Source organism: Labrus bergylta, chromosome 24 (assembly GCF_963930695.1).
Source record: "Labrus bergylta chromosome 24, fLabBer1.1, whole genome shotgun sequence".
NCBI classification, from domain to species: domain Eukaryota; kingdom Metazoa; phylum Chordata; class Actinopteri; order Labriformes; family Labridae; genus Labrus; species Labrus bergylta.
Window position 1 is genome coordinate 10,110,868 of NC_089218.1, and position 13,240 is coordinate 10,124,107.

General features: G+C 42.6%; 1 protein-coding gene across 7 annotated transcripts in view; it reads right to left on the reverse strand.

The window, feature by feature from the left end:
* LOC109984171 (collagen alpha-1(XVIII) chain-like) overlaps positions 1–13,240 on the reverse strand; it is a 35,822-nt gene that overhangs the window by 20,430 nt on the left and 2,152 nt on the right. For 5 of the 7 annotated variants that reach the window (XM_065951896.1, XM_065951894.1, XM_065951895.1 and 2 more), the window contains exon 1: positions 2,746–3,345. The exons of 1 other annotated variant lie outside the window; for it this stretch is intronic. In XM_065951896.1, coding sequence (XP_065807968.1) covers positions 2,746–3,271 — 526 coding nt within the window. In that variant the 5' untranslated portion in view covers positions 3,272–3,345. One more of the 7 variants, XM_065951897.1, reaches the window with a different exon arrangement.

The following is a 13,240-nucleotide window of genomic DNA, read 5'->3' on the forward strand; positions in this document are numbered from 1 at the left end:
AGCTGAAACCAGTTCTTGAAAAAAGCTCATTAGAGGATGACAGGAAGGACGACAAATTGCAGCTTGACACTGTTTTGTCAGACAGTGACTGAGTCTGTGACTTTTCCTGAAGCAGCGGGTAACTCCCTGCCCACACAAAGGCCTCTCTCACTCTCTCTGTCTCTGCTCATCCTCTAATGCTCTGTCAAACACTTGATTACCACCCATCAAGTGTTACTGGTTTCAGAGGGTGGGCGACTGGCTGTGACCTGTGACCCCTGGCAGATACTTTGGTTCACAAGCACCCCAGTCACAAGGCTCTCTTTTTTTCTCGTCGCGACACCGTTGCCCTTTCTCCTAAGCGAAGCGCACAATTGCCTAACTCTTTCCTCCGCTGCAGATTGATTCCTCTCCCACAGCCGCTGTCATGAATGCCATCCACAGCCCCGTCCTTCTCCTCCACAGATGGTCTGATTGTTTCCCTCTCTGAGACTCTGGATGCTTAAAACACCAACCGCTCTCTAAAGCCACAAAAACAATCCACAACAGCTGATCAGAACATTGTGAAACACGATGACGAGGAGATAACCCAGGAATGAAAAGTGTGTCGGCATGCCAGTGTAGGATGTGATGGGAGGGATTATTGCTCCACAAGTTTTGTGCTGTGTGGAGGAAACCATCAATTCTCAGGCAAACTAAGAAGAGCAGAAGATAATGTCCGACACTGAACTCCTACGTTTGCCCTGCGTTCCCTGGTAAAGCCTCCAGTCCTGAAAATGAAGATGATAGAATCAGGCCTGCAGCGATTCTTTTTGTCATTTCATTACTCTGACAAATAATATCTAAAATAAATCATAAATGCTTTAGTTTTGTCCAAGTGTCAGCAAATGCTCATCACAAATGTCCCTGAAGCATTAATAATATCCTAAAAACAAAGACTTTCAAAATAACAAAGAGCAGCAAATCCTCACATTTAAAAAATGGAATCTTCCATTCTGCAGGACTTCTGATCTTCAAAAGGATTCCTTGAATATCAAAATGTGACCTTATAAGTGTTCTTTCTGATAGCTCAGTAGTTAAAATGAAATATAAATTGTTGTGGTCTTTATCTGAACCCGTTCTGTGATGTTACCAGTGCAGGTGTTTCACACTCAATAAAAACAGCCTAATGTGAAAAACATGTTCTATACTCTGCTGTGCTTTCTGTATAAAAGGTCTCTTTAGGAAGCCATTTTCACTTCATCTTGGCAATAATCAGTCATGGACATCCCACACGCAGGGCTGCAGATGCATTCACTTATCTTTGTCTCACAGCAGTTTTAAATTCTGTCTTTAAATATCCTCGAGTTTGAAGGTTATCCAAACACATGGAAACTAACAAAATGACCTGCCACTTCAAGCTGGAACATGTACATTAAATATTCCTGTGGGAAACATATGATGAAGATGCTTTTATGTAACAGGGTTCAGGCTGTTAACCCCTGAGAGAAAAGAGTCCATACAGCACAATTTACGACGCCACTCCAACGCAGGACACGGGCCTCTGGAGCATTTCCTGTCTGAAGGGTTTGTGAGCTGTGTAGTAGATCATGAGTAATTATTGCGCTTGTCTTCACATAAATTCACTCGGAAACCTTGAAAATGTGTAATGTGTAAAGAATCTCACTCAATCTTTGTAAAAATAAATAAATAAAAAAACATAAATAAAAGTTGTGACCAAGAAAAAGCATTCTAAGAACCTGTGACATTGCTGTTGCCGACCATTGCTGACAAAATCACACAAAAAAACGATGCTTCCGCAGATGAGGTTCTGCTCTGCACAGCTGACAAGACGATCACAGGAAGGTTGCATGCAGCATCAGACAATGACATGTACGGACGTGTTTGATTTGCATGCTTTTATGCTGACTAACCTCCAGAACGAAAGTGACACGACATCACATTAAAAAGCCACTGAAACGACCACAACACTTGTTTTGCATGTTCAAACACATTCACTGCAAATTCTAGATATTTTGCATTATTCAGGACTGTTTTGTACTTTGCAGGCTGATGCAAACTTCACTTGCAACTACTAGATTGATGCCTGAGATCGAGTATTCATTATAGTTCGGGTGTGGGTGTTATTTCAGCTCTAGAGTAAATGAATTAGGTTAATTTGCCTTAAGTGATGTCACTTAAGTCAGGGTAATTTCTGTTAAAGACATCATATTTAAATCTGAGTTTGTTGAGTAACAAAGAAATGTCCTCACAGGCTTCTGTAGCCAACTTTATCTCTGCACTACTGAATCTCACCTGACCTCACCTGGAAGACTGAACTGTCAGTGGTGGAGTTGCATTGTGGGTAATGTAGTAGTGTAATATAAAAGATAATGTTTGCTTTGCTGTATTGATTGAAAGAAATGCTAACTCAGTGAAGTTCTGTCAACTGAAGTATTTAAGTTTGTTAAATAAATACAGCAAAGGTTTGTGACTAAAGGTTGAACTGTTATCATCTACAACATAGGTTGTAATATTGTCACCACTGATCCAGATTTCTTGTGATTGCATTAAAATGGGTTTAAAATGCAAAATCATCCATCAGACCTGCAAATAAATCCACAAAAGCCACGATATACCTGGACACGTTTGTTACCAAAGCAAACACCGAACAAACAAACGACACAGACTTACGCAGACTAAAGCTCAAACACCGACAAAAAGCGACGTGACATGGGATTCAAAATGTATCACCAAAGAGGATACATTCTAACCCGCCGGGGTTACCTTTCCAGTTACTAACTGACACGCACGCAGGGCGCCCCGCCTCCTGCGGCCACTCGGGCAGGTCGTGACACTCCACCGGGAGACGCCCATTCTCCAGAGACGCCCAGCAGCTGTCCTGCAGCACCTGGCAGAAACTGCGACAAGGCAGGTGAAAGGACACGGCGGGCGAAGGACACCTTGGCGCCAGCAGGAGGCAGAGAAACCACTCTGCACCATGGTGGCACCTTTCTTTTGTAAGCCACGCCCACTTATGAAGAACCGCCGCCACCTCCTCCACAGATTTGTGGTTGAAAAAGTTAGGTAGCATGAGGAATCTTGGCCGTTTACTGGAACAAATGGGCCAATCAGAGGGCACCGGGAGACAAGTTGGGTCAGAATTATTTATACCAGGGGTAAGCGTCGGATCCCAAACACCATCAAGTGTCCCGTTCATTTTAGAAACATCACTAAAGTTCCCGGTTACATTGCTAGGTGGGACTTTTGCACCTTCGAAAACCATTTCCGAATCTACCTCAGGATCGGCCATGAGCCCTGATCTCGACCTGTCTCCATCCCGTACCCCGATCCCAACCCCCTCCTCCTCCCTCTCCCCTCTGAACCTGTCTGGATTACCCGTAGCGTTCGGCTTAGCGCTCTCCACCTTCGCGCTCTCCACCTTCGCGCTCTCCACCTTCGCGCTCTCCACCTTCGCGCTCTCCACCTTCGCTGTCAGGCCTCCGTTAGTCGTCCTGGCGCTCAGGGTCGTGGGCAGGGTCGTGGGCAGGGCGGTGGTCGCGTCCCACGCCTGGACAAACTTACGGATTCCTGTGGCCACGTTGATTATCTCTTCCCCGACCCCAGACAGGTCGTCATCCTCCTCCACCTCCTTTTTCTGAGTGTCTTTGGCTGCCAAGGTGGTCGCACCTGTCTCTGCCGCGGCCTGTGTCGTAGGCTCTGGATCTGAGGACCAAAACCAGGCCTCCGAGCCCCCGGCACAGAGAACCACAACAAGCAACCACTTCAACATTCTGCTGCAACGGTCCTCCACACTCTGAGCTCTCGCTGATTCCCCCCCGAACGCACCACCTGTTAGTCAGCCGCTCAGCAGTTAAGTCCAAGCTGTTCAAGGGCCACTGAGCATCCACTGAATGGAAACCAAGACATAAAAACTCTGCGCACTCTCACAGACCCTCCCTCTAGAGCTCACAGTGCATGTTCTCTGCATGAAAAAGCACACACAAGGAGGAAACTCAAGAGTGGAGGCAGGCTTGTTATGATGATGATGGAAGTTATTGGTTACTCCGATTTGCCCCAAAACTCCTCCCCTGTAAGAGTTGATGAGTGTGTCCCTCAGGACCTTTCCTGCAGCACGTAAAAGTGCAAGCTCAAGTTTATACTCCCACAATGACACACCCATTCTGTATAGAAAGTATTGCAGTAAAATATGAGGTTTTTAAATATCTATCTGAGTCATACTGTAATAACTATTAGCTTTCTTTATAGTCTTTATAGGAAATCTGCAAAGTGGGACAGTCAGAAAATAAAGATGAAGATGGATCTAAAAAGGCGAGATTGATCTAAGAGGGCCCAGATGAAGATGAGGGAGGGTTTACAACATTTTTGACTATTTCTTGTAAAAAAAACTGAATAGTTTTACATTTTTAGGCTTCTTAAATGTTCCAGAAATGAGGGTTAACAAGTGCACATGATAAAAAAGGATGAGTAATACTGGAATAATGGAAACAGCAGCTGACAGGTTGAGATAACAAAGAGGGAATATCAGGCATCAGCAGAGAAATGATTTCATTTGCTGTTTCAGATAACAACAGAAAGGAAAAGAGGGCATCAGGAAAATGTGACGTTCAGTTACACAATGACGGGCATGTTGTTGTGATTTATCGCCTTTTTTCAAAGAGTGGAAAAACCAAACAGTCAGAACAACAGTTGAAACTTTCGGCTGTTTTGGGAGTGTGAGGAGGACTGACAGACAGCAGCTGAGAGAGAGTGGCAGCCGGAGAGGGCGTATCTGATTGGATCGATGTCTTAAGCTCTGCTCCCTTGGGTCCGACGCCGTTGCTTCATCGGAGAAAATCCTCGGAAAATGTACCACTTCCAGGTTCTCACAGCTCTGCGATAAGCAGAGGGAGGGATCCTCCTCTGTGTGCCCCCGTGTGCCCCCATCGCCTTGCAGATACCCGCCTCATCTGTCGAGCTCAGACATCCAGCTGTTACACATTCCAGCCCTCGGACCTCCCACACCCACGCTGCCGCTGCTGCACGACATTTGGAGGTTTGCCGGCTGACACATTTTGGTAATTTACGCATCCATACAACGCCGCTACTGCTGTCACAATGTGTGCTAAATGAATTCTGATGGAGAAAATATGAGATTATTATAGTGTGAAAGCCAGCTGTTCAAGAGGACATTTCTTGTCTCAGACGTCCAGAAAGGACAAAATGATGCTCATCAGTGCATCAAAGCACTTTAACAGTTTGAAAATACTTACATTTTAAATGATCCGTTTTGCGTTTTTGTTGTTGTCTTAATTCTTAGTTAACTCGATTATCTACTTCTGGATGTTTGCTGCAAAACTGAGATGGTAAAGATCTGAACTCTAGCCTTTGCTACAAGCTGATAACACAAGAAAGAAGTGTGTTCATGCAAAGCAGTGCATGAAAACTGCACACATGTTCGCATCTTAATCTGATAAAGAAAACAAAGCTAATATGTTGTAATCGTGCAGTAATTACAGACAGCAGTTCATGCAGGAACTCTGTTTGATTCTATTGATGTCTGCTTTCTACTGATGTCTGCTTTCTGTGCTGATTGTGCAATGAGATTTCTTTTTTTTCTCCAACCATGCAATCCCAATGAATGCCTGAAATGCATCAGAAATATTGGGGATTGGTAGTTTATGGGATTTCCTTGAAAAAAGTTTGATATGAAAAGCGCTACTTTTCATAAAAAGGGCGAAAACATGCACACTTAGAATCTGTTTTCAGCAATCTAAACTTTAAATACAAAAACTCAGGTTAAATACTAATGAATCCTCCTCTTCTCAATGGTGCGTTCAGGTTCATCACCTTAGTCGTTATTTCCCCATTAATGCACCGCAGACTCTCCCACATTAGTGCCCCCCCACCCCGACCCCCTCTGTGTTTGCAGCACTTTTCATCACTCTCAGCTGACAGCTGCTCCGACCTGCACGGGGCCACGAGCAGGGTAAGTAAACACACCACAGCGTCGTGGTTCAGTGACTCCGTGTCAGTCCATGAAGACGACTGGCGCTCTGCATGTGGAGCATCATACACACTAACACACACATGCAGTGTCCATACAGAGAGTACATACAGGACATTCAGGACTACAGCTGCATGTTAAAGGTCCAGAGGGGATGTGTCGTCAATTTAAAGAACACGTTTCCTCCTTAAACAGTCAGAAAACATCAGCTTTTGACATTAACTACATTTTTCTTTTCTTTTTCCCAAACTTAAGTATTCCAGTATGGGCCCTTACATTTCCCACATTGCATTTCAAAAGACCCAAGACAATATGCAAACATGCCTGTTTTACACAATCTTCCTACTTGTTGCCAGAATTACAAGATGATACAAAATGTTCATAGGACGCTTCAGAGATGCTGATCCAGTGGTCAGAATTTCCAGTCTTTTTGCTAAGCTATGCTAACTTGCAGGAGGTTGTGGCTTCAAAATAAAAAGTAATAGTATAAAAGTGCCGTATCAATCTAAATGTCACACCTCCTTTTTGGGGCGAGCTGACTGAATGTTATTATTTTGAGTAAATCGTATAAAGTTTGCATGAGATTTCACAGCCCTGTGTTCGACTGTAAAGAAATAATATCTCCATAAAACATCGACTAGCGCCACCAACAGCTCCTGCTCCGTAGCGCCTGGTTCAACATGAGAACATGTGTGTTTCCTCACCACAGTTTTATGGGTCAAGAACATACATGTGAGCGTGTGAAACTGAGGATAATCCCTGTGGGACCGAAACAAGATACACCAATTAAACATGGAGAAAAGAGGCTGCTGGGCCTGAGAAACACCCAGACACACACACACACACACACACACACACACACACACACACACACACACTCCCTCTTATCCTGGATCTTTATAGTTAATAGGTTAGGGTTCAGTGATTAATTATGAAGAAAAAGGTGAGAAAATATCTGATAAATGTCTCTGAAAGTATGTTAACCTTTATGTTGGTGGTCCATGTAGTTTCTGTGTGTGCAGCAGTTATAGAGTAAAAAACAAAAAACAATCACACTTTGATTTTATCCTCCTGACAGCTTCAGTATGAACTTCCTCCTCCTCCTCCTCCTCACTGAGTCATCCTCACATATAATCCCGAATAATTTTATTTGACTATTGAATCCACAATAAATCCGAACAAGCTTCAAAAACTGAATTCAGAATAAAGAAAATAAAAGAAAATCATTCATAGCTACTTTCCCCTGAGAGTCATTAGTTACATTAATAAATGTATCTGCAGTATTTCAATGGGCCAGCAGATGGCAGCAGAGCAGAGGCTGCAGCGCACCAAGTCTGCAAAAACTCCAGCTTTGCTCATTTATTTGAAGCTTTAATTATGCAGTTAGAAGTGTACTAATTACTGCAAGAACTTTTAGCATGTTGATAAGTGTAGAAAGCTCTGCTTTAATCTTTCTTTTCCTGCTCTTTCTAAGGAGTAAGAAACACACATAATAATACGTTTTTTAATGTTGATTTTGCCGAATAAATACTTACATTTTGGTTGATTAAAGACTAATTTCTTTGTCTCTACAGAGCTTTAACTGTCGTTTTAAAAGTTTGAGATGCAAAGAAAAACTCAAAACAAAGAAATAGGGAAATGCTGCCACCTGGTGTCTACAGCGGAAGTACAACAGATAGAAAACAAGCACCAAATCTGCACTTAAACATGTGAATGTGGTTTAAATCCTAGACTGTAAAAAAAACCCTAGAAATCTCTCCATCACTGCAGTAAATCATTCACACTCCTCACTGAGTTCAGATACTGAATTCTTAAGTAAAGAGTAAGAAAAGTTCCCCCGTGGGACATCTTGGCAGAGGCTCTGCAGAAGACAACACCCATGATTCCCTCCTCCTCCTCCTTCCCCTCTTATGGTATGTCGAAGTGGGATTTTTGGCGCAGACAGACAAAGGCATTTTCAGACAGGAGGGTGTGAGACGGTTCAGTTGTCGAGGCCTCAATGCACGATTCATTTAACAACATGGGAGCTCCAAGACAAGACAGTCGAGCAGTTGTTTGGAGCCTCCTCAACATAAAGAGGACTTTTGTGGAAGAACACTCGCGGTGACGAATCATGGGAGAAACGTTTTGTGGTGACTTTTAAATGTGAAAAGTTTTGTTCCAGGACGAAGAACTCTGACGCCTCCTCTGACGACGTGATTGACAGCTGAGATTAAAACCAATTATGAAGATATTTCAGTAATTAAAGGTAATTCATGTTCAGTGTTAGAAGCGTCAAATGTTCCTCCATGTTTTTCTTCTCTCCCCCCCCCAATGAGCTCACCTGTCATAGGAGCATTTGTGCAGCATGAGCCTGAAGAGACGTGACATTCAAATGAGGTGCAAAGATCTCGTAACTCGAGGCTTCGGTTTAAATTCCTGCAGATATGACACCGCAGGGCAAGTACTGTTCATAACCTCGCTAATGCTCACAGTGAGTCATAAAATGGGAAACTGCCTCTCTGAAACCGCAGAGACTCGGCTACTGTATCATCGACACAAAGGCAGGACAAAACAAAAACTAAAGCTTCCTCAAGGTGGATTATTTAGAGTCTCGTATTTTCAGACAGTTCGAGATGATTTCATTCCCCCTTCAGCACATAAAACCAGACATCTGATCGTATCCACTTTTGTTTTTCTCACAACATGCAATCAAGACCTGGCTCTACTCCAGTCCAGGAGGTGCTGGTGATGCAGCTGAAGACAAAACCACAGAAGAAGACTTCTGCACCTCGGCAATTCAGTTGAAGAACTGAACACACCAGCCAGATGGGGTTAGTTCTGCAGGACGGAGCCGTGCATGCTCCAAGAAAGCTCCATGTGTAAATGAAATGCTGCGTTGATGCTTCCCATGGGAAAAAAGAAACAAACAAACAAACAGAAGAAGTAAAAGTAAAAGAAGCACCTGCTGATTCTTATGCTAATACCACCTTCAGGCGAACACGATTCTGCAGAAATCCGACTCATGTGAACTTGAAAATTATGGATGACTGACCTTAAACATTCCTCCACGTCATTTTGAAGCTCTCTCGTTAAATGCAACAATCTGTGAAATGAAAATGAGTGTCTGTTTTTCTGTCAAGAATACTTCTGAGACAGTGATTGTATGATTTTCAAAGAGACTCTTTTTTTAAAAGCCTAAAATAAGCAAATGATTTTTAGAAGAAGTACCTCCATCTTTTCTTAAATATAAGTTCTAATAACACTTGTTTGACAAATAAAACAGTGTTCAACATTAGCCTCTGAGGTGAAGTATCTTTAACTTTCCTCATTTTCTGTTTCACTAAACCATCTACATGCATGTGTTGCATTCAGTCGTTCATCTCTGCTCCGTAAATCTGCACGTCAGTAAAACACACAGCACAGTGAGGAGCAGCCTGCGAGCTTCTTCTTCTTCTGTTTCTTCTGTTTCTTCTTCTTCTTCTTCTTCTTCTGTGTCACTTCGGTTGATTAACAGCAGTGTGAGTCAGTCTTCAAACCTCTGGTCTTTGGCAGCTGGCCAGACCCCTCTGGATGATATTAGCAAGTGTGGCAACACTGAACGTGATGAGCAAGGCAAAAAAAAAAAAACATGTTGAAACCCAGAAGGAGAAGACGGCAATGAGAGTTCAGGTTGAGGGAAGTTCAGAGTGAAGTCTAACACGAAGAAAAGCACAGAAAGCTACTCTAACATTCTCAAATTCAGGAACAGAAAGCTGGATGAACTGAACCCAATCTAACTCAAACACGTTCTTATTGCTCCAATGTTGTAAATGTTACTCGACTGAACGGAAAATCTCCTGCAGTTGGCTTTGTTGTCCTGAAAAATAAATCTTCCGCAGAGGAAGGCATTTGCTTCACAAGTTTGTGAGGATTCAACTTCAAACTGTGCAACAAATAATGAATCCAAAGCCTGAATGACACAGAACATCCTCGTCTTTAGTTTAGCAGAAAAAGACGTGACAGAAACAATCTCATTGTGTTTTTAAGGGATTTTTGCTTGTGTCATTTTGCACGTTGAATATCTTGCTTCAGGGCACTTCCTCTTTTATTATCGTGGTGATTCAACTTGTGTTATTTGAGATACAAGAGGCGCAAATCCAGCAGATAGATTTCAACTCAATCGTTTGAAAATGAAGCTCAAATTAAGCCTTTTCTTGACGTGCTATTTTTGAAAAAGGTCCTGATTAGATCTGAAAGAGACGAGACGCTGAAGCAGGTGGGAGAAGCAGAACCACAGGCACCATTATCACCATTTTCACCACCTCAAAGCCACCAGTGTGTGCAGCTGGGAAAACAAAGCATTCCCCAGTGACAGAGAGGAACCTTCTGACCGAACAGTCGAGATGGAGGATCAGATAGAAAGATGGAAAACTAAACATCCTCTCAGCCGTCAGCATGAGATCACACCTTCAGACTTCCAGCAGGTAGAAAACACCCACAGCTGCCTTTATGAGCCTTTCCAAGTCCTCCATAGTGACAGTATCATTATTCACATACTGCTGGAAAAGAGCTTTGATCTTACTTTTGTTACTGTCTGCACGTCTAATCAGCGTGAGCCGGGTTTGAGACACAGGCAGGACAAAAAGGTGTAATTACAGATAAAAACTGTGAGGTAAACGCGGTGGTGCAGAAATGTCCCGAGGCTGAAATCAAGAGGAGTGCCAGGAGTTTGTTTTTAAAATAAAAGGACGGCGGGAAGCTGCTGTCTATTCAACCTGAGCAGACAAAAGCCTATTCTTCTGCTGAAAACATTGGTGGTTCTTTCAGGAACGACCAAATATGGGCATTGTCAATCTGCAGGGTTCAATTTACTCTGTAGTGATTGGTAGAAAAGCATTTGCTCATCAGTCAGTAGAGTAATAAATTAGTCATGTCTAATACAAAATAAGGTTTATTAAATAATAATGGAGGATAGAACTGACAGACGAACCCATAATGAATATAATCATTACTTAAACACACAGTATGTAAAATCCGCCGCCAGGGCGTTCTCGATCAAAACAATAACAAAAGATGACGTCAAGGCTAGCAGGGAATCATGGGAGTTCTCTCTGGTACTCCCTCCCCAAATGTCCTTTGATTGGACAACGCTCAAATTTATATTTGCTAGTGTATGTAATGTCAGAAAAAAGAAAGAACCTTTGTGATAAAAGAAAAGTCTTAACAGAAGACCCAGAAATCAAACAATACAATAACTACAGGTCTGTGAAGCAACTGCAGAACCGCCCGCTTCCTGTCCGCTAAAAAGGCTCTTTGAAGGCCCCATTCATTTCACCTCCCGCCCCAGCCCCTTCATTAACAACCTTTAATCTACGAGAGACACACAGAGAGCGACAAAGTCAACCTAGGTTAAAAGCCACAATCACAAGGGGACTGTTTGACTCTGCACTCAGCGTATTCAGCTTGTTGTGTTTAAACTTGTTTTCACATTTGGTGTCTAAATAAAGCCAGGTGAAATCCCCGTTAAATCCAGCTGAGCCACACATGTTTTCAGTCCAACCCAAACGCTCAGTCTTCATCACAGCTAAACTACAGCACACACACTTTGACACCATAATTAGCAGCTTTACTGAGATGAGAGCTGCTGTCATCAGATATACACCACACTGACTTTAAGTCATCATCTGTTTGGTTCTGATGTAAATAAACGTCTGTGCTACTTTCTTCTTCTTACTGACACATTAAACACGGATTTAAAGATGATCCTGCCTATGAGGAGTGAAGGTACTTTATTTCTCACTAGCCTCTCGTTGGATAATCCTCGGCAAGACGTAAGATAAAAGTGTATAAAATGCCGACTAGCATGTCCTGATGACGTTTAAGAGCTAAGCAGTTTAACAGCTTTTGTTCACTTTTTGTTAAAGGATCAAAATTCAGTTGATGCATCAAATCCAACTTTACATTATCTACACTGCTTTTTCTGTACGGGGGTGGGAGGGGGGGGGCTGGAGTCAATCCCAGCTGTTGATGCACGAAAAGCTTAACAAAAACATATTTCAGTACAAGTCAAAACAAGACAGAAAGAGTCCAGTCCATTCAAAGTCCAGAACATGTAGTCCTGATAAGTTGAGTCTGGATTTGTCAAGTAGAGAAAAGTTAAGTCACGTTTGAATATGTTTATTCTGGATGTTGGAATCGGGGAGCAGATGGTCTAGCAGTTGGGATTGCGCCCCATGCACAGAGGCTGCGGACCATCAGGCGGGTGGCCGGGATCAGGAGCGACCTATGGCTCCTTTATGGCAAGTCACTCCTCACTGTCTAACCCCGCTCTCCTGCTCTATCCACTCATGTCTAATAAATCCCCTAACACTAAACCCTTAAACCTTCCTACAATCAACCAAATTATGAATCGCTCTTTTATAGTGTCCTTTAAAATGTGTACTAAACATTCTGGAAAGGTTAAACTAATTCATGCATATAAACGTGCCAAAGTGTTTTAACAGCCGTGTGTTTCACTTCGCCTGCAGCCGCAATAAAACTTTACAGACACAAGTGAAATTTCAAACTGACCATCAAAGTCAAAAAAAAGTGTCACATTTATTGGTCTTAAAGTGTCAACAGTTCCCTCATAAAATGCAACACAGATATTTGTCTTTGCAGAAAAAGCAGTCACGTTGAGACAGGCTGAAGGCGGCGTGCACGCTGGAAAAAGACCATAAAAGGCTGATTGATAACCGCTCTGAATGTTTCCTTCTGATGTAATTGTCAGCTAAAGACCCCTTGTTTTATTTTCCCCTTTACATCCTGTATCTACAACACCCAGCTACTAATTTACACTGTTATTATCTGCCTCTTTTGTTGTCTGCTTTGATAACATAGAGCTTCATATATCAGGGAAACGCGGCTTTAGGCCACCCAGGAGAAATGACTCCTGCGTGTGTTACTGCATACCTTCAGACTGCTGACATGTTGTGTCAACACAGAGCGTTATAAATATCTGTTCATGCAGACCATGTTAATTCAGATGAATAGCTCGTGGGGGGCAGGTCCACATTAACTTCCTCTGTCACTTTAAGGTTGTAAATGATCTCTTAATGATGCTCAGTGTTTGACAGGAATCTCCTTATATGGTCGGCTTGCTATTCCGCAACCTGATTCACCCTTTATTCACTATTGACGAATGTCCTACATTTCCCATAAGCCCTTTCAAACTTTCAGAGTGTAATGATGCAAAACTTCTTATTGATAATGCAAAAAAAAAAAATCTATATTCTAAGAATTGGTTAAACATTTTTAACAAATGCAGATAGAAAT